The sequence below is a fragment of the Dreissena polymorpha genome, chromosome 2, assembly GCF_020536995.1.
Source record: "Dreissena polymorpha isolate Duluth1 chromosome 2, UMN_Dpol_1.0, whole genome shotgun sequence".
Classification (NCBI taxonomy): Eukaryota; Metazoa; Mollusca; class Bivalvia; order Myida; family Dreissenidae; genus Dreissena; species Dreissena polymorpha.
The window spans coordinates 109,404,238-109,431,919 of NC_068356.1; the positions used below are offsets into that span (position 1 = coordinate 109,404,238).

At 36.4% G+C, this 27,682-nt stretch overlaps 1 protein-coding gene and 2 long non-coding RNA genes across 3 annotated transcripts in view; 1 reads left to right on the forward strand and 2 right to left on the reverse strand.

Moving 5' to 3' along the window:
* LOC127868463 (hatching enzyme 1.2-like) overlaps positions 1-25,759 on the forward strand; it is a 54,094-nt gene extending 28,335 nt beyond the window's left edge. The window contains exon 8 of the mRNA XM_052410266.1: positions 24,607-25,759. Within this exon, the coding sequence (XP_052266226.1) occupies positions 24,607-24,857 (251 nt within the window). The 3' untranslated portion in view covers positions 24,858-25,759. The remainder of the gene's footprint in view (positions 1-24,606) is intronic.
* LOC127868465 (uncharacterized) lies at positions 919-24,669 on the reverse strand. The gene is made up of 3 exons (XR_008044140.1): positions 24,284-24,669; positions 2,166-2,225; positions 919-1,170 (listed from the first exon to the last, which is right to left on the reverse strand). It is a non-coding gene; the product is annotated as an uncharacterized LOC127868465 (long non-coding RNA).
* Positions 15,205-16,613, reverse strand: LOC127868464 (uncharacterized). Its single transcript, XR_008044139.1, has 2 exons — positions 16,491-16,613; positions 15,205-15,461 (listed from the first exon to the last, which is right to left on the reverse strand). It is a non-coding gene; the product is annotated as an uncharacterized LOC127868464 (long non-coding RNA).
* Positions 25,760-27,682: the final 1,923 nt, after the last annotated feature.

Here is a 27,682-nt window from a genome sequence, read left to right on the forward strand (position 1 = left end):
AGTAGTAGCAGCAGTAGTAGTAGTAGCAGTAGTAGTAGTAGCAGTAGTAGTAGTAGTAGTAGTAGTAGTAGTAGTAGTAGTAGTAGTAGTAGTAGTAGTAGTAGTAGTAGTAGTAGTAGTAGTAGTAGTAGTAGTAGTAATAGTAGTAGAAGTAGTAGAGTAGTAGTAGTAGTAGTTGAAGTAGTAGCAGTTGTATTAGTAGAAGCAGTAGCAGTATATTTTATGTCGTTGATGTGTTACTTTAAAGGCTGACAAACAGACGATGTCAATATACGATTACATCAGATAGAACAATCCTCACTGTGTACTCTTTGAAGCATTGATTAAGTATTTCCCAGCATTGGATCGGTTGTCAAGTATATACAGACATTAACGAATCGGGAACAAGGTTTAAAATTGACCAAGCAATCTTTCAAACTTTGTCCAATCAAATGTTTTGCATCTGCAATAAATGCGAATTCAAACATCGGACATAAAAAAGTTAAGTGTCAAATGTTATACATTACGACAGTCTATTTTAAACTTTGCACACCTTTGTTCTGGTTAGGTGACCCCATATTCAATTACGATCCTTCTTGCATTAGCAACACGGTTCATTTAAATAGTACCCGAGCCGACAATGACCAATCAGGGGTATTTACACCGTTCGACTGAAAACACTGATATACCATTCCTTGCAACGACCGATCTTTCTACGGGCGCAACTCAGCGTAGAGTCAAACAAAGAATGTGAACATTTACATGATACATTGTCATGTATTCGAACAATCGCTTGGACCGCAATCATTTCATCTCTCAAACTAAGCAGACTTTTTCACACAGTTATCATGACAATTTCTGTGAATTTGGTGCAGCTTTATAATAAACCAAAGCACCAGAGATCCTGCAGAGTTGACATCCAAATGTAATCTTTATTTCCAACTACTGTATCCGTTCTTCACCCTTACTGTTTCTTTAAAAACTTGCATTGAACTGTAGCAGGCATACCTGTTTACAGAGAGCTCTTACATAATGTTGGCTGTAAATTCAGTTACTTTTTTTTATTCCAACGAATTTACCTTTTCAATACATGTAATCACATATTTCCTCCGTGCATATTGGCTAAGGTTTGAAAATATAGATTAATTTTTTTTTCAGCTGTGGCTTTTCTGGTACTCCTTCAATAATCGACTGCAAAAAAAGATAATTTAAAAAATAAATTCAATTCCAAATGAGCGCACATTGACCGCCTATACAATAATTCAATACTTCCGTATCATGGTGCACAATCGCGTTACAAGATAATAGCGAAAATTATACGCCATTTGTAAACGAAAGGGATTTATTTAAATCCGGAAATCCCGCAAAACGTTTGATTCGCTATTTGTCGAAAAGGAAATGAGGAAATAAAATGCAGACATCACTATCGAATTATTATATCTATACCATGTTCTATCAGGGAATCACTGTTGAAGTGATACACAAAATAATTCACGTATCCATCTGTTCAACGCACTGAAGTTGTCATTTCGTAAAGCTCGCCACCATTTCGTATAGTTTGCAGCAATTAACATGATCGTCACTTTCAGACAAGACTATACAAAATCATGATGAATCAATTAGCAGTCGGACAAATTGTGTTTGGTTTCATTATAGTTAATTGCATTAAACATGCGGATTTAAAATACTAACACATGAATTCAAACCATAAATTATCAGTTCACGGCACAAAAATAAACATCCGTAAAGCAATAGTCACAAGTTTCTACAATATTAGCTAATGACCATTCCTTGTGAGCGGCTTGTTATGATGAAGATTTCGTAAAAAAAAATATCAGTTTATCAATTAAAGGTAAAATTGAAGGTTTTATACAGCATCCAACATACTAAAATACGTGTTGAAGTATGTCACGAATAATACATAATAGTTATAAGATGAAGAAAATACCTCTCCACTTTACAAGAATTAAATATAAAAAAGAACACCAACTCAAAAACTTGCATATAGATATCATTTTTCCACATCACAACCAGCTTAACTTAAACTGAATGCATCGACTTAGGTAATACATAAACAAAACCTTTGCGAGTTGGCGACTATATATCATTTGTATTTTATATTCATTTAATAGTGTTTAGTATCCCGTAATAATGTTTTGCAACACGATACACCTTTGCATACTTACCTGGAAGACGATGACCGATGATGATATAATACCAGTTATCTTCACCTTTGACCTTTTGACCTGAAAGTGAATAAACCTCTGCTGTTTATATTTAGAAACCAGTATACCAGTTTAGTTAAACAAAGGTAAACCGTTCTATATATACCAGGGTATGCAGGAACAAATTTCATGTGAACGACCCCTTTCAGGACATGTTGAGCTGAAAGAAATCCAATTGGTGTCTTTATTTCCTCGCAAGTAATCAAGTCATCAATTGTCATGATATCGCATGGAACCATATATTTTGAGGAAACTTGTCTCATGTTGTATGACCATGTGAACTTGACCTTTGACCTGTTTACATCAAAATCGAAAAGCGTCTTCTTTTATCCCAAGTTACCATCATAATTATGCATTTGCATGATCGAAACAAAGTATTTTGTAGGAATCAGTTGGAAACGAAACGAATGGTCTTAATATCATGTTACTCAGTGATCTTAACCTTTGACGTGTTGACCTCAAAATCAGTTTGCGTCTTCATTTTCGTTCCTCTCATATTCAAGATATCAACTGCGGCAAAATAACACTCTGTGAAATATGAAACAAAAACAAAATCTTTAAGTTACACAGTACGTTCACGGTCATCATGTATGCCTTTGGCTGTACAGACGATGAATGCGATCTTAAAAGTATTCTTTCACTGTCTCCAAGTGCTCCAACGATGTCTCCATGTGATCACTCCAGTAGTGCACAATAACACATGAGACATTGACCCGATATTCTTAAGTGACCTAATACCCCTAACCGATAATACTTATTTAAAAAAAAATAGTATGCACTCGACCAATGACATAAGTTTTGCGCCACCAACATTTGAGATTATTACGCTTATGTGCACTGTTAGGCCACTTGTACGATGTTTTAATTCGTAATTATTGCAGACGACAGACATTTAATCGGGCAAAGTTTGAACACTTGCCAGTTCGATTTTTTTAACCGTAATTCCGATTCGTCAATGTTTGCACATGACAACCAATCAAATGCGAGGTATTAAGTTATTAATGCTTCAAAAAGTACACAGTCATGTCTGTTCTTTCTGATGTAATCGTATGTTGAATAAGTCTTTTTGCCGGCCTTTAAAGGGACGCTTTTCAAAGATTTTGGCTTGTATTGAAGTTTGTCATTAAACGCTTGCAATTAGTAAATGTAAACATTGGAACTAAATAGCTCAAGTATAAAACAAGAATACAATTAAAGAAAGAAAAAAAGGAATCCTCAACTGGGCTCCAACCACTGACCCTTGGATAAAAAAATACTATTTCTAACACCACTCAGCCATCCATGATCACAGAGCGAGACTTGTTTTTTTCTTATAATTTATAAATAAGCAATCCTCGTAATGTCACAAAATATAACAATCACAACAGAACTCTTCAAATTATTCAAACGTTTAATTCGCATTTGTAACTTTAGTGGACAGCAAATGTACCTTACGATCGACAGGCTGCTCAAATAAAGGACTTGTGAAATATTGAAATGAAATGATAGAGATACCGAAATTTGCATATCGTGAAGATTTGTGCTTGGAGTAATCCCTCTTAAAAAGACATCGTAACCTCCACTTGTTGTACGATGTTTAATAAGAGATGAACCAGTTTCATCCTCACATGAACTCATGCAATTATGTAGAAACAACGAACAATTGAAAGTATGTGCACAGAGAGATTAACACAATTCTTCATTATCGACGCGTATTTTTTGTAATAGTAATTCTTAATAAATACAAATTTTAAACGCGAAATCAGTCAATACAATTATTAAACGAAAAACAAATCGCAAAGTGCACTGTATGGATTGTTCGGGCCTCGTGTTCACAAAAACAGTTTTGCCATTCGCAAATCGATTTTGCTTGTAATTGAAAATGGATTTCCATTGTAGTTTATAGGCAAAAATGAAAATCGATGTCAGTTCAAATCGATTTTCGATTGCAAAAATGTTTTGTGAACACGAGGCCAGAGCAGATAACCTTTCAAGTTCACGTGCAAAAAGAAACAACAACCTCCAACGTGTATTGCAAATGGACAGACTGTTTGTCTGAAAACGATTGCAGACACGTCCGGGTTCGAAAGTAATTGATTTCACCTGTCAACGTACTGTATCGAATTGTTTTCCTTTGCTTACCCATACATTTGGCCTAAAGATTCAGGATTTAATCTGTGAATCCATCCCTGAAAGTCTTGTGGATAGTGATAAAAAATTATTCATCCTCAATAATATGAAAAATACAAACATTCATAACATAAAATTATGTGTTTCGATTACGGGATACATTCACGTTAAGCCTTTTCAGACAGAGTTGTCGAAGACTATCATAATTGGATTTGAATTAAGTTTCACTATACTCCAACATACTACATTGTGACATGTGTCGTTCTTTTGCGTTATCGTTTCGGCGGGTTAAAAGGGTGCCAACATGCCCGAACGCAACACATATATCAGCCAAAACGAAAATTAAGACACTTACTGTAATCGCAGATTTCAGTGGCCTTTAAACGACCAAACGAACACACGAAAGAACGATCACTGTCTTAATTGTCGTATTTAAACAACACGAAAGAAAGACAACTGTCCTTATTGTCGTTTTGAAGGGTATATGTGTCGTTCTGTTGTCTGATTATATGGCAACGTTTAGATCCACCAACATGGGATAACGTCAACTTTCATTATTGTTGCTATGGCCAGTTGTCCTTTTTAAACCCTTCAAACTGAACACGTTAACACAAAATAATGACAAATGCAACTTTTACCGTCATTGCGGATATATTTTTACTAGCGCGTTGTCGTGATGGCGCCATTCGACCCGACCAAACACCAAAATGATGGGGCAAAAATCCTCCACTATTCGCATTAGTATATAAAAATACGAAATGTGAATGTTACATTCATGCACAATATCCATTCTGGTTCTATTTTATAGTTGACGTGTTGTGTATTTAAGCATACGTTTTAAGTCATTAGAATTGTCCCATGATGTGTTCCCTTTTTACTTCAGGGGATAGTCTTAAATGAGGATTACTCAGGGGATAGTCTTTTATGAGGACTACTCAGGGGATAGTCTTTTATGAGGACTACTCAGGGGATTGTCTTTTATGAGGACTACTCCAGGGGATAGTCTTAAATGAGGATTACTCAGGGGATGGTCTTTTATGAGGACTACTCAGGTGATAGTCTTTTATGAGAACTACTCAGGCGATAGTCTTACATGAGGACTACGCAGGGGATGGTCTTTTATGAGGACTACTCAGGGGACAGTCTTTTATGATTACTACTCATGGGATAGTCTTTTATGAGGACTACTTAAGGGATGGTCTTTTATGAGGACTACTCAGGGGATAGTCTTTTATGATTACTACTCATGGGATAGTCTTTTATGAGGACTACTTAAGGGATGGTCTTTTATGAGGACTACTCAGGGATAGTCTTTTATGAGGACTACTCAGGGGATAGTCTTATATGAGGACTACTCAGGGGATAGTCTTGTATGAGGACTACTCAGGGGATGGTCTCATATGAGGACTACTCAGGGGATAGTCTTTTATGAGGACTACTCAAGGAGTCTTTTATGAGGCCTACTCAGGGGATAGTCATTTATGAGGATTACTCAGGGGATAGTCATTTATGAGGACTGCTCAGGGGATAGTCTTATATGAGGACTACTCAGGGAATAGTCTTTTATGATGACAATTCAGGGGATAGTCTTATATGAGGACTACTCAGGGGATGGTGTTATATGAGGACTACTCAGAGGATAGTCGTTTATGAGGACTACTCAGGGGATAGTCTTATATGAGGAAAACTCAGGGGATAGTCTTTTATGAGGACTACTTAGGGGATAGTCTTATATGAGGAAAACTCAGGGGACAGTCTTTTATGAAGACTATTCAGGGGATAGTCTTTTATGAGGTTTACTCAGGGGATAGTCTTTTATTAGGACTACTCAGGGGAAAGTCTTTTATGAGGACTACTCCTGGGGATAGTCTTAAATGAGGACTACTCAGGGGATGGTGTAATATGAGGACTACTCAGGGGATAGTCTTATATAAGGACTACTCAGGGAGAGTCTTATATGAGGCCTACTCAGGGGATAGTCTTATATGATGACTACTCAGGGATAGTCTTTTATGAGGACTACTCAGTGGATAGTCTTATATGAGGACTACTCAGGGGATAGTCTTTGATGAGGACTACTCAGGGGATAGTCTTTTATGAGGACTACTCAGGGGATAGTCTTTTATGAGGACTACTCAGGGGATAGTCTTTATGAGGACTACTCAGGGGATAGTCTTTTATGAGGACTACTCAGGGATAGTCTTTTATGAGGACTACTTAGGGGATAGTCTTATATGAGGACTACTCAGGGGATAGTCTTTTATGAGGACTACTCAGGGGATAGTCTTTTATGAGGACTTCTTAGGGGATAGTCTTTTATGAGGACTACTTAGGGGATAGTCTTATATGAGGACTACTTAGGGGATAATCTTATATGAGGACTACTCAGTGGATCTTTTATGAGGACTACTCAGGGGATAGTCTTATATGAGGACTTCTCAGTGGATGGTCTTATATGAGGACTACTCAGGTGATAGTCTTTTATGAGGACTACTCAGGTGATAGTCTTTTAGGAGAACTACTCAGGTGATAGTCTTTTATGAGGACTACTCAGTGGATAGTCTTACATGAGGACTACTCAGGGGATAGTCTTATATGAGGACTACTCAGGGGATAGTCTTATATGAGAACTACTCAGGGGATAGTCTTACATGAGGACTACTCAGGGGATGGTCTTTTATGAGGACTACTCCAGGGGATAGTCTTACATGAGGACTACTCAGGGGATAGTCTTATATGAGGATTACTCAGGGGATGGTCTTTTATGAGGACTACTCAGGGGATAGTCTTTTATGAGGACTACTCAGTGGATCTTTTATGAGGACTACTCAGGGATGGTCTTATATGAGGACTACTTAGGGGATAGTCTTATATGAGGACTACTCATGGGATAGTCTTTTATGAGGACTACTTAGGGGATAGTCTTATATGAGAACTACTCAGGGGATAGTCTTTTATGAGGACTACTCCAGGGGGTGGCCTTATATAAGGAATACTTCTGGTGATGGTCTTTTATGAGGACTACTCAGTGGATAGTCTTTTATGAGGACTACTCAGGGGATAGTCTTATATGAGAACTACTCAGGGGATAGTCTTTTATGAGGACTACTCAGGGGATAGTCTTATATGAGAACTACTCAGGGGATGGTATTTTATGAGGACTACTCCTGGGGGTGGCCTTATATTAGGAATACTTCTGGTGATGGTCTTTTATGAGGACTACTCAGGGAATAGTCTTTTATGAGGACTACTCAGGAATGGTCTTATATGATGACTCCTCAAGGGTTGGTCTTTTATGAGGACTTCTCAGGGGTTGGTATTTTATGAGGACTACTCCAGGGGATAGTCTTATATGAGGGCTACTCATGGGATGGTCTTTTATGAGGACTACTAAGGGGTTGGTGTTTTATGAGGACTGCTCAGGGGATGGTCTTTAATGAGGACTACTCAGGGGATAGTCTTATATGAGGACTACTCAGGGAATAGTCTTTTATGAGGACTGCTTAAGGGTTGGTCTTTTATGAGGACTACTCAGGGGATGGTCTTTTATGAGGACTGCTTAAGGGCTGGTCTTTTATGAGGGCTACTCAGGGGATGGTCTTTAATGAGGACTGCTTAAGGGTTGGTCTTTTATGAGGACTACTCAGGGGATGGTCTTTTATGAGGACTGCTTAAGGGTTGGTCTTTTATGAGGGCTACTCAGGGGATGGTCTTTTATGAGGACTACTCAGGGGATAGTCTTTTATGAGGACTACTCAGGGAATAGTCTTTTATGAGGACTTCTTAAGGGTTGGTCTTTTATGAGGACTACTCAGGGGATAGTCTTTTATGAGGACTGCTCAGGGGATAGTCTTTTATGAGGACTGCTCAGGGGTTGGTCTTTTATGAGGACTACTCAGGGAATAGTCTTTTATGAGGACTACTCCAGGGGATAGTCTTTTATGAGGACTACTGAGGGGTTGGTCTTTTATGAGGACTACTCAGGGAATAGTCTTTTATGAGGACTACTCAGGGGATAGTCTTTTATGAGGACTGCTCAGGGGTTGGTCTTTTATGAGGACTACTCAGGGAATAGTCTTTTATGAGGACTACTCCAGGGGATAGTCTTTTATGAGGACTACTCAGGGGTTGGTCTTTTATGAGGACTACTCAGGGGATAGTCTTTTATGAGGACTGCTCAGGGGTTGGTCTTTTATGAGGACTACTCAGGGAATAGTCTTTTATGAGGACTACTCAGGGGATAGTCTTTTATGAGGACTACTCAGGGGATAGTCTTTTATGAGGCCTACTCAGGGGATAGTCTTATATGAGGACTACTCAGGGGATTGTCTTATATGAGGACTACTCAGGGGATAGTCTTATATGAGGACTACTTAGGGGATGGTCTTTTATGAGGACTACTTAGAGGATAGTCTTATATGAGGACTACTTAGGGGATAGTCTTATATGAGGACTATTCAGGGGATAGTCTTATATGAGGACTACTCAGGGGATAGTCTTTTATGAGGACTACTCAGGGGATAGTCTTATATGAGGACTACTTAGGGGATAGTCTTATATGAGGACTATTCAGGGGATAGTCTTATATGAGGACTACTCAGGGGATAGTCTTTTATGAGGACTACTCAGGGGATAGTCTTTTATGAGGACTACTCAGGGGATGGTCTTTTATGAGGACTACTCAGGGGATAGTCTTATATGAGGACTACTCAGGGGATAGTCTTATATGAGGACTACTCAGGGGATAGTCTTATATGAGGACTACTCAGAGGATAGTCTTATTTGAGGACTACTCAGGGGATAGTCTTTTATGAGGACTACTCAGGGGATAGTCTTTTATGAGGACTACTCAGGGGATGGTCTTTAATGAGGACTACTCAGGGGATAGTCTTTTATGAGGACTACTCAGGGGATGGTCTTTTATGAGGACTACTCAGAGGATAGTCTTATATGAGGACTACTCAGGGGATAGTCTTTTATGAGGACTACTCAGGGGATAGTCTTTTATGAGGACTATTCAGGGGATAGTCTTTTATGAGGACTACTCAGGGGATGGTCTTTTATGAGGACTACTCAGGGGATGGTCTTTAATGAGGACTACTCAGGGGATAGTCTTATATGAGGACTTCTAAGGGGATAGTCTTTTATGAGGACTACTCAGGGGATAGTCTTTAATGAGGACTACTCAGAGGATAGTCTTATATGATGACTACTCAGGGGATAGTCTTTTATGAGGACTACTCAGGGGATAGTCTTTTATGAGGACTACTTAGGTGATAGTCTTATATGAGGACTACTCAGGGGATAGTCTTATATGAGGACTACTCAGGGGATAGTTTTTTATGAGGACTACTTAGGTGATAGTCTTATAAGAGGACTACTCAGGGGATGGTCTTATATGAGGACTACTCAGGGGATAGTCTTTTAGGAGGACTACTCAGGGGATAGTCTTTTATGAGGACTACTCAGGGGATAGTCTTATATGAGGACTACTCAGGGGATAGTCTTATATGAGGCCTACTAAAGGAATAAATTATGTATGAGCCCAAATTTTGCAGAACTATGGCCCTTGCTCATTTTTGTTTAGCTCCTCAGCTGAAATCATCATCTAGCAGTCACAATAGTTGAGCGGTTGGAGAGGCATGCATTGCGTCCTACTACTGCTCAGACTATATTATGGTAATGCCTTATCCAAATAACACAAGTATTCACCATGTGCAAATGTCTTGTTGTCTGTATAACTCTCTCTATTAGCTCAAAGTAAAAAGCATTTGAATTTGCACACTTTGGTATTTTAGTTTAATTTTGTTTGGACATTACAATTGTTTTGAAACTAAAGATTAAGTGTTGGGGCATTACACTTCTCTTTAAAATGTTTATTTGTGATTATTATTTTTTTCAGTTTGGCAGACAAAACATGCTGATCAAAAAGAATGTGTACCACAGGGGCCAGTGTTTCCATTTGAGTGATTGACAAGAAGAAGAAGAGATGAGAAATGTTATCATCATATTTTAGTCCCTACATTTATAGTGTACAGCTCAATGTATTGAACCGGTGTTGTAGAATATAATTGGAGATACATGCGAACATTATAACATTATGCGGCAGCAATGAATAGGACACTCCTCGTGTAAGTAATCATCATAGTCTAGGGACCCTTCAGGTTTCGCATCGTAAAAAGTGTGACCCAGTAATATTGCTTAAAATGGTTGAGCTAACTTAATTTTCATATTTTCTCGTGCTCTTTAATTACCCACATATTTAGGTCTGGTTGAAGTACTTTTACTTCCCACAGAGCAATTCGGTTCAAATTACTAATAACAACAATACAGATTTTTAGCTTTATTTCAAATGTGAACATATTTATTTAACGCAGACGTGTACATAATTTTAACACAGAACAAGGGCTGTTTGTAAAACATGCATGCCCCCCTATGGGCTGTCAGTTGTAGTGGCAGCCATTGTGAATACGTTTTTGTCACTGTGAACTTGACTTTTGACCTAGTGACCTGAAAATCAATAGGGGTCATCTGCCAGTCATGATCAATGTACTTGAGAAGTTTCATGATCATAGACCTAAGTATTCTTGAGCTATCAACAGGAAACCATTAAACTGTTTTGAGTCACTATGACCTTAATCTTTGACCTAGTGACCTGAAAATCAATAGGGGTCTTCTGCCAGTCATTATCAATGTACCTATGAAGGGGGTCATCTGCCAGTCATTATCAATGTACCTATGATTTTTTTATTTTATGATCCTAGGCGTAAGCATTTATGAGTTATCATCCGGAAACCATTTTTCTATTTCGAGTCACTGTGACCTTGACTTTTGACTTAGTGACCTGAAAATCAATAGAGGTCATCTGCGAGTCATCATCAATGTACCTATGAAGTTTCATGATCCTAGGCGTAAGCGTTCTTGAGTTATCATCCGGAAACCATTTTACTATTTCGAGATCAATAAACCTATGAAGTTTCATGATCCTAGGCCAAAGCGTTCTTGAGTTATCATCAGGAAACCATCTGGTGGACCAACCAACTGACATGTGCAAAACAATATACCCCTCTTCTTCCAAGGGGGGCATAAATATAATATTAATTTTTAGTAATCTAAATTAAATCAAAATTGCTAGATTGTATTTTCCGAGAAATTATCGGAAAACATCGTTAAAGTTAAAGGGTATCTGCCAGCTTATGCCATTAAAACACAAATGTTAAATGACAAAAGCTGTTGCCCGGTTCACGGCACGCGGAGCCTACCCTATTGTGAACCAAAATCTTTTTGTGTATTTCATCCTAGTAGTTACCTTGACATAGAACAGACACATTGGTTACTTTTATGAAACAATTCTTATAAAACTTGGTATACAAATTGCGACATTGTTGCCCATTTGTCCGTCAGTCCATGTCCGAATAGTAGCTAAAATTGAGAAAACTCAGTAAGATTTCATGAAACTTAATATTCACATAATTTTTAAATACACAAAATAATACATTGACCATTTTAATTTTGTGATAAAACTTGGTTTACAAATGAACTCAGAAGAGCAATGTGATATTTATTTTGTCCCTACCGTTTTCACATGAAGGGATTTACGGTTGACCCACTGTCCATCGGTCTGTCAGTCAAATAAACCTGGATCTGGTTACAATGTTTTCCTAAGATTTCACCAGGTTACCTACTTTTTGGACACACTCAACCCAGGCTTACTCAACCAAGATGAGCATGTCGATCAGGTTTCATCAACATTGAGTCGAAAAAAGCCTGGTTTCTTCCATCACCTGATGATCCTCTAACACAGCAAGTCAATCCTCGAATGTCCGAAATATGTTCTGGTTCTTATAGTGGCAGACAAAAACAAGACCTATGATTTTAAGTAAATTTGTTATGTTCATATATACATTAATTATTCCAACTATTTTTTTAGCTCGTATATGTTGTTATACAATTGTATTAAACATGGCCATTTAAGTCTTTCATAAGATTCTAACTAAACAAATGAGTTTTAATTTCTTTTAAAACTCTTGATGCAAGCAAACGATGAACGGCAGTATTGGGGGAAAAAAACTGGCAGACAATATGTATTTGACCATCAAAACTAGAGAAGACTGAGATAAAGATATGCAGAAAATGAAGCAACACCAGTTCATACACAGTGCTAAACTCACATCATAGAGATGTTTAAGTTCATGGATTTCAAGACTATTAAAGCTCAGGACTTTGGTACAGTCTCCCCATCTACAGCATTTCTCTTGAACCACATGAGAGATGATATGTGCATCTTGCTGTCCTATGGAGTGGAAGTCTTCCTTGCAGGATATCCATTTGCACGAATACTCCTATAACAAGCAACTTTGTAAACTGCAGATTGGAAGCCAAAGTCAATTAACTTACAGTGTCCACATTTTTAACTTTAGTTATAATCATTGACTAAGTTTTTCACAAATGTTATTTTTGATTGAAATGTTAATGAAAAGGCAAAAAAAAGAGATTTACTGTGAAATAAGTCAATGGAGATAAGCCTACTAATAGCTCTTGGTGTGTATTGTGGATTTCACCATGATTTGTTTAACTCTATTTTTGTTTTATTTATCTATATATTGATATTTTCTATGAGTTCTTTACGCAGATACACATCTAATCAGAGCCTCTGTTAATGTAATAAAAGTATGTTACTGTTCTGTTCTTCTGTTAATAACTAATCTAAAAAGAAAGAAAACAAGTAAATTTGCACTATTGTATGAATATGGCATACACTTATTTTTCCATGTTGAAATCTTATTAAATTCATGATATGAAGCCCTAAAATGTTTGTAACAAACAGATGGATGGACTGACAGACTGACCGATGGAAAACGCCAACACTATATCTCTCTGGCTTTGGAAAGGATAATGATTCAACAGAAAGTAGAAATCATCAATAAAAACTTGATGCATCTAAGTTAACTTAGCAATTAGTGAGTTCAATATGTCCTTTAACTGAACAAAAAACAGATGTTTCAAAAACTTAACATGATTTGTCATTTGTTGCAAATATTAAGAAGCACTTACAGGTCCTGGGTTTCAATCACCAACATATGATAAAATAGTTCTCAGTAACAAAAGGCACAAAAATGCAAGAAAAAAATCACTTTAATGTTAAAATAAATATATATAGTTATTCAATAAACGATGTATATTTTGTCATAAAGTACCGGTCCTGGATTGTTCTCAACATCATTTAAGAGCATCAACATTCGCTGGGACAGGTTAACATGTTGTTGAATACACAGCTGCATCATGATGTAATGAGGACCACCTTGTCCACACATACGACCCAGAATCATCAGCCCAAACATCTTGATCCACATGGTGGCAGGGAAATGTTTGTATGTTCCTAAAGAACAAAACATGTTAATGATTTATCATTTCAAGTATAAAAGGCAAGCCTTAAAATTCTTAGAAAGCTTTAACATCTGAAGGTTAATATCACCCTGGCTGTGCAGATCTTGGTAATATACCCATTTAAAAAACATTCCTTAAAGCCACACACCTTGAAATGAAATATCTGGCATAGTAAATTTGGATATAAATAAGAAACATATTTTATCTTTGCCAATTAGAATATATCTGGTGGTTGCAAGGTAGAAATCCGTCTTTCTTGTGCTTTAAAACTTAAAAATAATTGTGTTTCTCGAATTGAACATGTACGTATACAAATCATACATTCAGTTTTAAAATATAAAAAAATAAATTACTTGCTGACTAGGCTATAGATTTAATGACAATTTTGCACACTTTCAAATTGCATCTATATGTACTGAGTAACATGTATTTCATTTCAAGGTGTGTGGCTTTAATATAATAAACAAGAGTGCTAAACTGTCACAAGATACACCCGTTTGAAGGTTTTGGACACCATGCTAAACGCTGCAAATGCACTAAGTGACCTAGTTTTCGACCCGGCATGACCTATATCTGAACTTGACTTAGATATCATTAAGACACAACTTCTGCCCAAATTTGGTGAAGATCGGATGAAAACTCTTTCAATTAAAGAGCTTACACCATGCTAAATCCTTGAAATGCACCCTGTGAACTAGTTTTTGACCCAGCATGACCCATATTTGAACTTGAACTAGATATTGTCTAGATACAACTTCTGACCACATTTGTTGAAGATCAGATGAAAACTACTTCAATAAGAGAGTGGACACCGTGCTAAATGCTTGAAATGCACTAAGTAACCTCGTGACCTAGTTTTTGATCTGGCGTGACCCATATTTGAACTTGACCTAGATAACATTTTGACACAATTTCTGACCAAATTTGGTGAAGATCGGATGATAACTACTTCAATTTGAGAGCGGACACCATGCTTAATCCTTGAAATGTACTAAGTGAACCCCTGACCTTGTTTTTGACCCGGCATGACCCATAATTGAACTTGACTTAGATATTGTCTAGATAAAACTTCTGACCAAAGTTTGTGAAGATTGGATGAAAACTACTTCAATTAGAGAGCAGACACCATGCGATATGCATGAAATGCTCTAAGTGACCTCGCGACCTAGTTTTTGACCCGGCATAACCCATATTTGAACTTGACCTATATATCATTTACACACAACTTATGACCAAATTTGGTAAAGACCAGATGAAAACTACTCCAATTAGAGAGCCACCAATGCTAAATCCTTCAAATGCACTAAGTGACCCCGTGACCTAGTTTTTGACCTGGCATGACCCATATTCAAACTTGACCTAGATATTGTCTAGATACAACTTCTGACCAAGTTTGGTGAAGATCAGATGAAAACTATTTGAATTAGAGAGTGGACACTGTTATGGACGCCGCCGCCCGCCAAGGGTGAAACTATAATACGTCCCGTTTTTTCAAAACCGGCGTATAAAAATAAGTAATATCCCTCACAGGGTTCAGGTCACACAATTAACTTATAGACAATAGGCAATACTTAATTCATTCACTTCAAACTGTTTCTCTTGACAGATAACAAATGTTCAATCAAATTTTCATTCAAGATCATTTGGTTACAAATTTGAAATATACTAAAATTTGCCTTCATAATGGAAACTTCTATTTTCCAAGCATGCCTTCCACTTCCTTGAGCTGACTTCGTTGAGTTCATGATTAGCAGATGCAATCTGTAAGATTTACTTATAAATAACTCTAAAATAAGTGATTGTTACCCAAAAAATAAAAAAAATATAAATTCTTTTGTCTAATTACACACTTTCACATACATAAATGTGACACACGCATAAAGGCCCATAACCATCCAATCAAAATATTCAGAAATAGAGGTGCTCATTATACTAACAGTAATGACTAAGTTTGTATACATGTATGTTTTTTCAACTATGTTTTGCAAAATATTCTCATGCAAACCAGGGTTTCCAATTTAATAAGCCACATGTACATTGCATGTAACAGGGGTAAGACAATGCTAACAAGAAATGTGGTTGTCAGAAACACAATGCCCCCTAATGCGCCACTTTGATTTTTTTTTTTACCTTTGACCTTTAAGGATGACCTTGATCTTTCACCACTCAAAATGTGCAGCTCCATGAGATACACATGCATGCCAAATATCAAGTTGCTACGTTCAATATTGCAAAAGTTATGAAGAAGGTTAAAGTTTTGGTTAAAGTTTTTGAATTATTTTTTTTGACCTTTGACCTTGAAGGATGACCTTGACTTTGACCTTTCACCACTCAAAATGTGCAGCTCCATGAGATACACATGCATGCCAAAAATCAAGTTGCTATGTTCAATATTGCAAAAGTTAATATGAAGGTTAAAGTTTTGGTTAAAGTTTTGGGACACACACACACACACACATGGACACATACAATGACAGACAGGCCAAAAACAATATACCCCCGATCTTTCGATCCGGGGGCATAAAAATAATCCTGGTTGTGTTTTTCAAGCAATCTAGCTAAAACAAACAGGTTTAATAAAATAGAAAGATTAACTAAAATGAACATACCAGTTATATAGGGCTATAACTATCATATTGAGTATGTCAACACAAAATCGTGTAATTAGTTGCTAAAAGATACAGAAAGCTTTATATGGGAAAGTGCATGTGTTGACCTCCTTTTTTTGTTACTTTATTTGTACATAAAATGCTTGTCAAGCATACACAAGTTAGTGATTTAAAGTCATACCATTGGTGAGCCTATCAGCTTAATTTTACTCTCTTTTCCAGTCTCTGGTTGCTTGATGTGGCGACTGCAGAAGTGGCTCAGCAAAGCGTCTTCGTTGGAGCAAACAACCCTGCATTCTGGACATCGATTGTGCGCCTCCTTTAAATATAAAACTTTGTGAAACATAAAAATATATTAAACATTTATTTTTCATCATTTTAACCAATAAATACCTACTAAACAAGAACTTTGACATTAACTTGGATAAGAAAACATATATATTATTTTCAATTAAATTGTTAAACAAGAGCTGTCTCCGTAGGATGACGTATGCCCCCAATAAATGCTCTGATAGAAATTATGAGCATTTTTCGAACCCTAAACGCGGACCCTAAGGTCAAGGTCATGGGGTAAAAATTTGTGTGGGCATGGAAAGGCCTTGTCCATATACACATGCATATCAAATATGAATGTTACATCTGAAGCGACAAAAGAAGTTATGAGCATTTTTCGAAACCTAAACACAAAGTGTGACGGACAGACAGACATCAGACAAACAGACAGAAGGACAGTTCGATCACTATATGCCCTCCTTCGGCGGCATAAAAAAAGTTAATCCAGAAATGCAAAATAAGTCCCAAACTAGAGAGCGGACACCATACTTAATCCTTGAAATGCACGTAATGTAAGCAAGTTAGTTCAAATAACAATGTACACAATTTCAATACTTTCTTAAAGTTAGTTCAAATAACAATGAACACAATTTCAATATTTTCTTATCGATTAATCAATAATTATTATTTAAAAAAACCATCCTGACAGTCCCCTCACATTTATGTGACTGAACTATCAGTCAAAAAAACGTTTGTTAGCAAACAGGGAGATATCTGTTATGGGAGAAGGTTCAAAATATTTTTGCCATTTCTTATATCACACTGCAAGTGTCAGTGCTACTGGCTCTGGGCATTTTCTATTTTTATCAAACCACTAAATTCAATGTATTTTATTCAGAAAACTTTGCAAAAGACAACCTCAGTGTCTGGACTGACCTGATGCACCAAAACGCACAAGTCAGCTACATCTCTGAAATTATTTCAATACAATCATTTTCATTAATAAAAATAGATAACAAGAGCTGTCAGAGGACAGCGCCCTCGACTATTCGAGTGCTTGACAGTATAACGTAAGCCATCATGGGGAAATTGTTCATATTCAATAATTTATTAGATGATCTTTCAAAAATAAAAAAAGGAAAAAAAATAAAAATTTGGGGAGGGGGTAGGGGGGTTGAGAGGGGGGTATAACATGGGGTGTGGTCATTTATTAGACGATCTGACGATCTTTCAAAAATAAAAAAAGGAAAACAAAAAATTTGGGGGGGGGGGGGGGGTGGGGGGGGGGGCAGGGATTCTGGGTTGGGGCGTGGGGTATTGCAGTGCTGCAGCTAGGATTTAAAAAGGGCAGGGGGATTTTTTGTCAAAAGGGCACTTTGGACGCGCAGTATTTTGTCAAAAGGGCACTTTCGAGCGCGCAGGCGTTTCTAGAATGCTTCCTCATGCATGTTAATTTATGTGTTATCAATAATTGTAAGAATAAATTATTCCCATTGTCATTAAACAATTCAAATTTAATTACTACAATGAGGAATAAATTAATTACAATGTATTTTAATAAGAGATTTATTAATCATCATATGTAAAAAAAAAAAAAAAAAAAAAAAAAAATTTTAAGGGCAGGGGGGGCCCTAGGAAGGTCAGGGCGGAGGTTAGGGAGGGCAGGGCGGGGCGCCCTTCGATTTAGGCCTAGCTGGAGCACTGGTATTGCACGGGTGGAATCCATTGTGGTATTCAGGTAAGTGTTGTTTTGTCAAAGTATTAATAAAATCTTATCATAAATAAAGAAGTTATGTGAATTTAAGCAAAATGTCCAATTCTCAAAGTAAAAAAGGGGCCATAATTCTAACAAAATGCTTGATTCAGTGGTCTAATCTTGTTTATAGGTTGGGGTCATGTTGGTAAACAAGTATGCAAAATATAATAGCAATATGTCAAAGGACATAGGAAATATTTGGGGTAGTACGCAAACTTTAACATAGATTTATCAATGATATGCATATTCTGAGTATAAAAGGGGCCGTAATTCTATCAAAATGCTTGATTAAGTGGTCTCCTCTTGTTTGTAGGTTAAAGGTCATGTTGGTTAACAAGTATGCAATATAACAAAGCAATATGTTAAAGGACATAGGAAATATTTGGGGTAGTACGCACAATTTAACATAGATTTATCAATAATATGCATATTCTAAGTATAAAAGGGGCAATAATTCTGTCAAAATGCTTGATACAGTGGTCTGCTCTTGTTTATAGGTTGGGATCATGTTGGTAAACAAGTATGCAAAATATGAAAGCAATATGTCAATGGACATTGAAAATATTTGAAGTAGTACACAAACTTTAACATTTGCACGCTCACGGAAACGCCAACGCCGGGGTGAGTAGGATAGCTCCACTATATATATTTCATATATAATAGTCCAGCTAAAATACAGTCAACAATTAAAGAGTTGTTGTCACTGGGAATGTGATCTTGCATATATACACTTCATGTTGACAACATATTATTTTCAATTAAATTGTTAAACAAGATCTGTCTCCATAGGATGACGTATGCCCCCAATAAATGCTTTGATAGAAATTATGAGCATTTTTCGAAATCTGAATGCATTTTTTGAACCCTAAACACGGACCCTAAGGTCAAGGTCATGGGGTAAAAATTTGTGTGCGTATGGAAAGGCCTTGTCCATGTACACATGCATATCAAATATGAATGTTACATCTGAAGCGACAAAAGAAGTTATGAGCATTTTTCGAAACCTAAACACAAAGTGTGACGGACGGACAGACAGACATCAGATAAACAGACGGAAGGACAGTGCGATCACTATATGCCCTCCTTCGGCGGCATAAAAAACGTTAATTTAGAAATGCAAAATAAGTCCCAAACTAGAGAGCGGACACCATACTTAATCCTTGAAATGCACTAAGTGACCCTGTGACCTAGTTTTTGACCCGGCATGACCCATATTCGAACATGACCTAGATGTTGTCTTGATACAACTTCTGACCAAGTTTGGTAAAGATCAGATGAAAACTACTTCAATTAGAGAGCAGACACCATGCTTAAACCTTAAAATGCACTAAGTGACCCTATGGTATAGTTTTTGACCCGGCATGGCCCATATTCGAGCTTGACCTAGATATTGCCTAGATACAACTTCTGACCAAGTTTGGTAAAGATCAGATGAAAACTATTTGAATTAGAGAGCGTACAAGAAAAGTGTGACAGACAGACAGACAGTGCGAAAACTATATACCCTCTTTTCTTCGAAAGGGGGCATAAAAAATGTGGAGTAAAATATATACAAATGTGTTCTTTTTCTTTGCAGACTGGCTTACCTATCAAAATAGTTACATAAACAAATATGTATAATTATATTGTTAATATTATGCGCATAAATAAAACATTTGCTATTTCATGTAAAATTAATTGTAGACAGCAAATAATGAAACAAGAAACCGTTTGAGACGGGTGATGCTCCACAAAGGTTTTTTTGTCACAATATTGCACTATATATTCAGATAAAAGGAAACGTCTTGAGGGGCATAACTTTGGACAAAATAATACAATGGATGGTTTAGTAACTTAAAAATTTCAAAGGGCCATAACTCTGTAAATAAATCATCTAACCAGAACCCACTAATAACATGCGCATCTCCTCAAGGTAGTTAAGCTTCCCATAAAGCTTCATTGTATTCCAGTCAGTAGTTGGGGAGAAATAGCCCGGACAAGAATTGCACTATATGTACAGTTATTAGAAAATTTCAAAGGGCCATAACTCTGTGAAAAATCATCCGACCATAACCGGCTTATAATATGCACATCTCCTGTTGGTAGTGAAGCTTCCCATAAAGTTTCATTGAATTCCCGTCATTAGTTGCTGAGAAATTGCTCGGACAAGAATTGCTCTATATGTACAATGGAAAATTTCAAAGGGCCATAACTCTGTGAAAAATCATCCGACCAGAACCCGCTAATAATATGCACATCTCCTCTTGGTAGTAATGCTTCCCATAAAGTTTCATTGAATTCCAGTCATTAGTTGCTGAGAAATAGCCCGGACAAGAATTGCACTATATGTACAGTAAATGGAAAATTTCAAAGGGCCATAACTCTGTGAAAAATCATCCGACCAGAACCCGCTGATAATATGCACATCTCCTCTTGGTAGTAAATCTTCCCATAAAGTTTCATTGAATTCCGGTCATTAATTGCTGAGAAATAGCCCTGACAAGAATTGCACTATATGTACAGTTAATAAAAAATTTAAAAGGGCCATAACTCTGTGACAAATCATCCGACCAAAACCCGCTGATAATATGCACATTTCCTCTTAATAGTGAAGCTTCCCATTAAGTTTCATTGAATTCCGGCCTTTAGTTGCTGAGAAATAGCCCGGACAAAAATTGTTCACGGACGTACAGACGGACTGACGAAGCGGCGACTATATGCTCCCCCCCAAATTTTTTGGGGGAGCATAAAATGTCAAATTAACATGGATAATAGAAAATATTGTGAAATGCTTTATTTATAAATTAGAAACTAGATAACACTTCTAAAATGATTGCAAGTTTCCATAACTCATTGAGGAATAAACCATGTAAAATGTTAGTTTTGCAAATTTATATAGTTATGGGAAACAACTACATTAAATTTAAATATCAAAGCTTTTTTTAATAATTGTATATGTACCGGTAAAAACCGCTTCATTCGTAAGAATGTCATTTGAGCCTAGATGAAGATACAGCTGTTGAACATCCATCTTCCGCAAGTCTCTCAACAATGCATGGCGAAAACGATCACAAGAAAATTTGGCACCTTTGAAAACAGAGTTGGCGAATGTCTGTGTAAATAAATCACAAATATACATGAATGAATACACAAGGAAAATTCATGCTTTGCCTCAAGATTAAAATGAAAAGTTTGCAATTACAATTACCTACAATCTGTAAAATATTCCACACGCTTAAATAAAATATATAACCATGCAAATTAGTTAGAAAACGCAATGATGCCAATCATTGCACATCAGCATAATAAGTTTAACTTTATATTGATGACAAATACTGTAATCATACGAAGCTTAGGACTTGACATTTGAACTGTTTAAGTATAAAGAAATGAAATAATTACATCATTTATAGAAACTATGAGTATCACGTTTAAATGGTGGCATTTTGTGTTTTCTCAAAAATGTTTACAAAAACAGTAAACATTTAAACGACTGTTGATATCAACATAATCCATTTTAGTTCATTACGTTACAATGTTGCAAAACTTATTAAAAGCTGTTAAAAAAAGACTGGTATACATTTGTATCATGTGACAGTGTGCCAGATGGCCCTTATTCACAACAGCGTAAACATAACAAAACACCATGTACGACCTAGACGGCTTGAATATTTGACACACGTCGGCACAAAGTGCTCGGGAAAATTTTCCAGCTATTTGTTGCATGATCATTCCCCGAATTGTCTTGAACATTTGACGCGCGTCAGCACAACGTGCATGAGGAAATTTTTTCCGACATTTATTCATCCGCATTCATTTTTAATTTAATAAACAGATACTCGTTTTTATGTACATCTTGTTAGGTAGAAAACAATAAAAATTTTACACAGGTGTAGTCTTATTGAAGAAATGTGGGATCAATATTTATTTGTCTTTGTTATAAAATACTACGGCATGTAAGTAGAAAATGTGTACCCAATGACTCAACAACGGCAAGAACAGTTGGTTTTAATATGACGTCATTGCCCAAATGGGTTATGATCTGAATATAACTTCTGGAAATAATCATTACTTTCAGTTTGGAAATGCGATGTCAATGACGCTTTTATAACTGACATATGGATACCGTTTAAATGGTAACCTTTTGTTTATTTCATTAATCATTTCGTTTTAACGTTTAGAAAAATGTGTACATGTGATACCATTAATAGAAACAAACCTGAAACTGTAATTACTGTTCTATACCATTGTCATTACATATTCTCATCAGAGATTGGCAGGCATTTGACAGCTATATCATCAGGAAGAATATCCTTAATCCGATGAGCATTGGCATCCCCAGCAATATGGTTCACTTTTCTCCTGTCTTGGGCACCTGAAAAAATAAAAGGAAAATGCTTCCTGACACAACACTGCATCCTGTTCAAAAGAGCCTGCGTAATAAATCTACTAATTATAAAAAGACAAGTCTTAACAACCCAAATACTACCTTAACAATACTATTGCAACAAGACTAATAAGGACGACTAAACTTGTCTTATGGGTATCTAACTACACAAAAAGAATATAAACAAAACAGATCAATCACGCTTTAATAAAAATAAAGGTCACACAAGTTAAAAAGCACTAGTTTTCAATAATCAATAAGTGTCAAAATTGCAATACACTGGTCAGTGTTCATTGCAAATATCACTATGAACATGTCAAAAGTGTCAATTATTGCACTAGTGTGTAACACACTGAATGTGTCCAAATGCGCGAAGCACCTGTTTTTTAATAATTAGTATTAAAGTGTCACTCAAAATTGCAATCCACTGGTAAGTGTTCATTCAATGCAAATATCACACAGTCACTATAAACACATCAAAAGCGTCAATTATTGCACTAGTGTAAAACACACTGTAAGTGTCCAAATGCGCGAAGCACGTGTTTTTAATAGATCACAAAATGGGTAATAAAACGCACAGTTGAACTTAAGATGAAAAGTAAACACAAATCCTTCGTTCACCCACACCGAGTTACTAGGACTTGGTCGCGAAAATGAATGCCACTTTGAATTATACACTTTACAACGTCGAAATACACCAAATCACAATTAAAAGATAGCTATTGCAAGTTCAAAAACAAAACTGAAATATATAAGCGCCGAAATGACTTCTTGATCTCAAAACAATGTCACAAACGTATACAATACCGGATCTCAACCGTTTGAAAGCTCGTGTGCAATCAAAAGGGGAGATTATTCCAACGATGTTTTTTTCTTGTTTCTCCATTCGGTACCCCTCGCACGTTATTTGATTACGCTTTCTTCATATATGGTCATATTACACTCATTCATAACGTTTATTTATAGATGTTTGTGTTGTGACATATATGGTTATGATTACCATATAAGGTAAAGACGGCCAGGGACCAGAGTCGCTCTGAATAGATCATATTTTTGCATCAAAAACTTTGAAAAATGTCTGTGCAGATAGGTATGGCAATTCACTAAAATAATTAAATAAATGAGCCAAAACTTTTTGAGCTTTGGCACACATATTTTCTGCCATTTTATATCGCGAGAGTCGATTTGTGAAAAATACACCGACATAACAGAAGCCATGAATAGCTTCTAGATTTTGCCGTTATAAAACCACTTTTCCCTTCTTGAATGCGGACCAACTTTTTTAAAAACTATAACTTTTGTCTTTTCTGTGTTAACAGCCAATTTATTGTTTTGGCAAAAAGTATGTACCACATTCAGTTGCTTCTGTAAATCTGAGATACAAGCAATATCATCAGCAAACATCAACATACATATTTATATAATTTCTGGAAATAACTGGATTCCTCTTATTTCATTTGCAACCATTACATCATGAAGCTCATTTATAAAAATCGCAAAAAAATAATTTTGCAAGAGATGGTAGGTTTTTATTAGCATACAAAAAAGCTATAGTAGACCAATAAGAAACGGATATTACCTTAAATTCATATTCATGTGTACAGACATATGGTTATCTACGTTTGACTAGTGTTCAAATGGTTGGTTCGCATCCTTGCCATCATTCAATCGTCCTACGACCAATCTCCTTATAGATCTGATTCAAGCATACCAGTTGTCAGTGAACGCCATAAGCATGAACACTTAGTACTGGTAAGCACATCTTTCTCAAGAAAAGTGTGAGTAGATTGACCGAAAGCCGTTGTAAAACTGATAGAAGGCTGCACACGACGAAAAATCAAAATAAACTAACAACGCACAATATCTCTGTAAAGTTGAAACACGCACGTTATTTAATTTCAGATCGCAAAGGAGATTTCGCTAAGAGAAAGATTGAAGAGAACGAGCACAATCTGCAGATTGCATACGACCTCTACTCGATACTTCACTACAAGACTAACCAATTCTCCATTAGCGATAATCTTAAAACAATCCAAATTCGAGATGCCACTGTCGACGAGCGGATGGTTGGGCAACGTTTCAATCTGAGTTCTTTGGATGTTTTGAGAATCAAGCGTCTGTACGGCTGCGGAGAATTAATTAATGTGGCATAGTCTTTGACACACATAACACACATACACAAAGTCCTTTCCAATGTTCATAACGATTTATTTCTAGTTATTTAATTCCAACACAACGTGCTCCACTGTTCGTAAAATATTCTTAACTTTACGTTAAATGTAATGGCCTATTGGCCCCATGACAATAACAAATTGCCATAATGTTCGGCCGAGTAAGTGAATCTCCTACTACCCTCTACTGAAGAACAGTGTATTAATATAGATTGGAACACCCAATGCTGACGTGTCAATTTCCTACGGGATCTTTTTGCAAAACCACATGCCCAAGACAAATAAGGAAGTCCGCTATTCACATGAAATCATACAACATTCAATCTGACGGTTACCTACCAAGGCATGTTTAATTAGCGAGATAAGCAATGGGTAATTAATTTGGTGCGTTATTCTGGTCTATTTTGACGTTATTTATAATTACTATCTGTATTGGCCATCTGATATCGTTCTCAAGCATGCATTCGTTAATTGCAAATGCATGTGCTTATAGTCTGATTACTATATGCATATTCAATCGACTTTGACATTTGCCCCCCGATCACTGGGATATCAGTCGTCCGTTTACATTCGGCGCAGTTTGCAGCCACGGAACATTGACTTTTATCCCTCACAGGTACCCATTTATACACCTGGGTAGAGAGGAGCAGATGTGGGATAAATTTCTTGCTCAAGGAAATTCCAGTGGATTCGAACCCGGGACCTCTCGATCCCTACGCCAGCGTCCTACCATTAGACCACCGCTTCATTAATTAGCTGGGCTGTTTGTATGTAAGATATTGCTTATAGTAGGAATTTTTGCCAATTGAATTTCTTTTGTTAATAATTTTCCATTGCGTAATATATGTTGTATACTAATATTTAATATAATATTTAACTTGTTACGTAACATTAACCAACATGCCCAGGAACCCCAACCTGAGAATGCCTGTGCCGAAACGGCTCCAAACACCGGAACCTCCGCTTTAAGAAACTAGTTGGTTGCGGGAACGCAATCAACTATGTCTGGACGCGTCCTTTCTACGGCATTTCAGGAGCATAGGGAACCAGAAACAACGATCACACATGCCGATTGGGAGGGGGGGGGGACAGAAATGTTGCAACAATTACAACATTCCACTATGACAACATCATCACAGCTTATTACTAACGCAGATGAATTTGTTGCAATTAATATGTACATGTATACAGATTTGTGGCGTTTTTATTTCTTATTGGTTACATTATGCTCCAGTTCAAATTTAAGTGTTTCGTATATAAATTGTTTTAATGCTAAATGTTGTTTTTTGAGTGATCAAGAATTAGTAAGGGCAAAATTGGGTAAGATTTGAGACCATAATCGGTAAAGGGTAGTTCTAAAAATGAACATGGAGCAATGAAGGAATATTTGTCCGCCATTGTGTATGAGGTAAGATGATATGTTTCGCCGTAAAAATTTATGATTGAAAATTTGAGAAAAAAATGTATACAAACTTATTTCACAAAATAATGACTAGTCTTCTGTTAACCCAACCAAAGGATCGGGAAAGGATTAGAGGGGCTGGCTACCTTAAAGAATCAGGTTGAACAAGCTTGTGGATTTTTTCTTTTCGGTTGGACAATCTGTGTACTTATGCGAGTAGTATTATTGATCATATCGACTTAGCTAACGTTAGATAAATAGAAATTAACAATCTCGATCATGTATTCAATATTAGATGGATTGGATTAACAGATCAATGTCAAGTATATAACGGTATAATTTAAAACGGGACACTGTCCACAACATTAGTGTTTTCTCCTGCATTTAATGAGAGGTTGCGACATTTTGTGGAAAAGTACAGATAGTGACAAACTTTTCAACCGTTGGGCTATCTATTTATGTAGACTAGAGCTGGAATCGGGTAGCATACTTTTACAAAATAATCAAGGCCTGGCTGGACAAATAAAAAGCTTCGGACCGAATTCCATTACAATACTATTCCCAAGTTGTCAAATCCGTATAACATAGTCTTAAATGATAATACACAAATTTGAGAAAAACATTTAAATTATGAATATCAAATATGATGAAAACATTACTCTGTATCGACATAGTTTCGGAACATGAAAGTAAGTTTAGAACATTTTTGTTATAAGAGTTCTGATACAAAGATACGTCAAGACAATACACAGACCAATGATGAAGAAACACACATCAGCTTTAAAAACAACAACAACAACAACAACTCCCTTAGTTCCAAGTTCCGCACACATTTCCCATAATAACTGAGAACATACATTAGTATTACTTAGTGCAATCTTAAGTGTTTCAAATTTCTTAGCTGAAATCAGAGAACGTTAAAGCCTCTTGATGGTTTTCGAGCTCATTTTAAGGATACCCTTAAAAACAAATAACTTTCAAACAAATGTGTGAACTTTTTATTTATAAGTTTCTCTTTCTTTAACAATGACATTGAATTTGTCGTTGACAATATACTACCAGTATTCATTATAATGATTGTAATTTTATTTATTGAATAACTATATTCTGAGTTAAACTTTGTTTCCGATTACAGACGGCCTATAAGCATCAACACAACTTGTAAGTGAATTCCATACCGGCAAACAGTAACACAAAGTTGACATTCGTTTATTCTTTAGTCTTTTCGAAAAACTGGACCCTGTTAAATGAACACATGTGCGTCTCATCTTTATGCAACAGCATCCGCATTTAATTTAAACGATATGAAATTTATTAGCATTCAGACGGTTCTGAACATCTTAAACAATTATCTGTATACATGTTTAGAAGAGCAACTTATTACGGTTGGTAATCATTGTGTTGC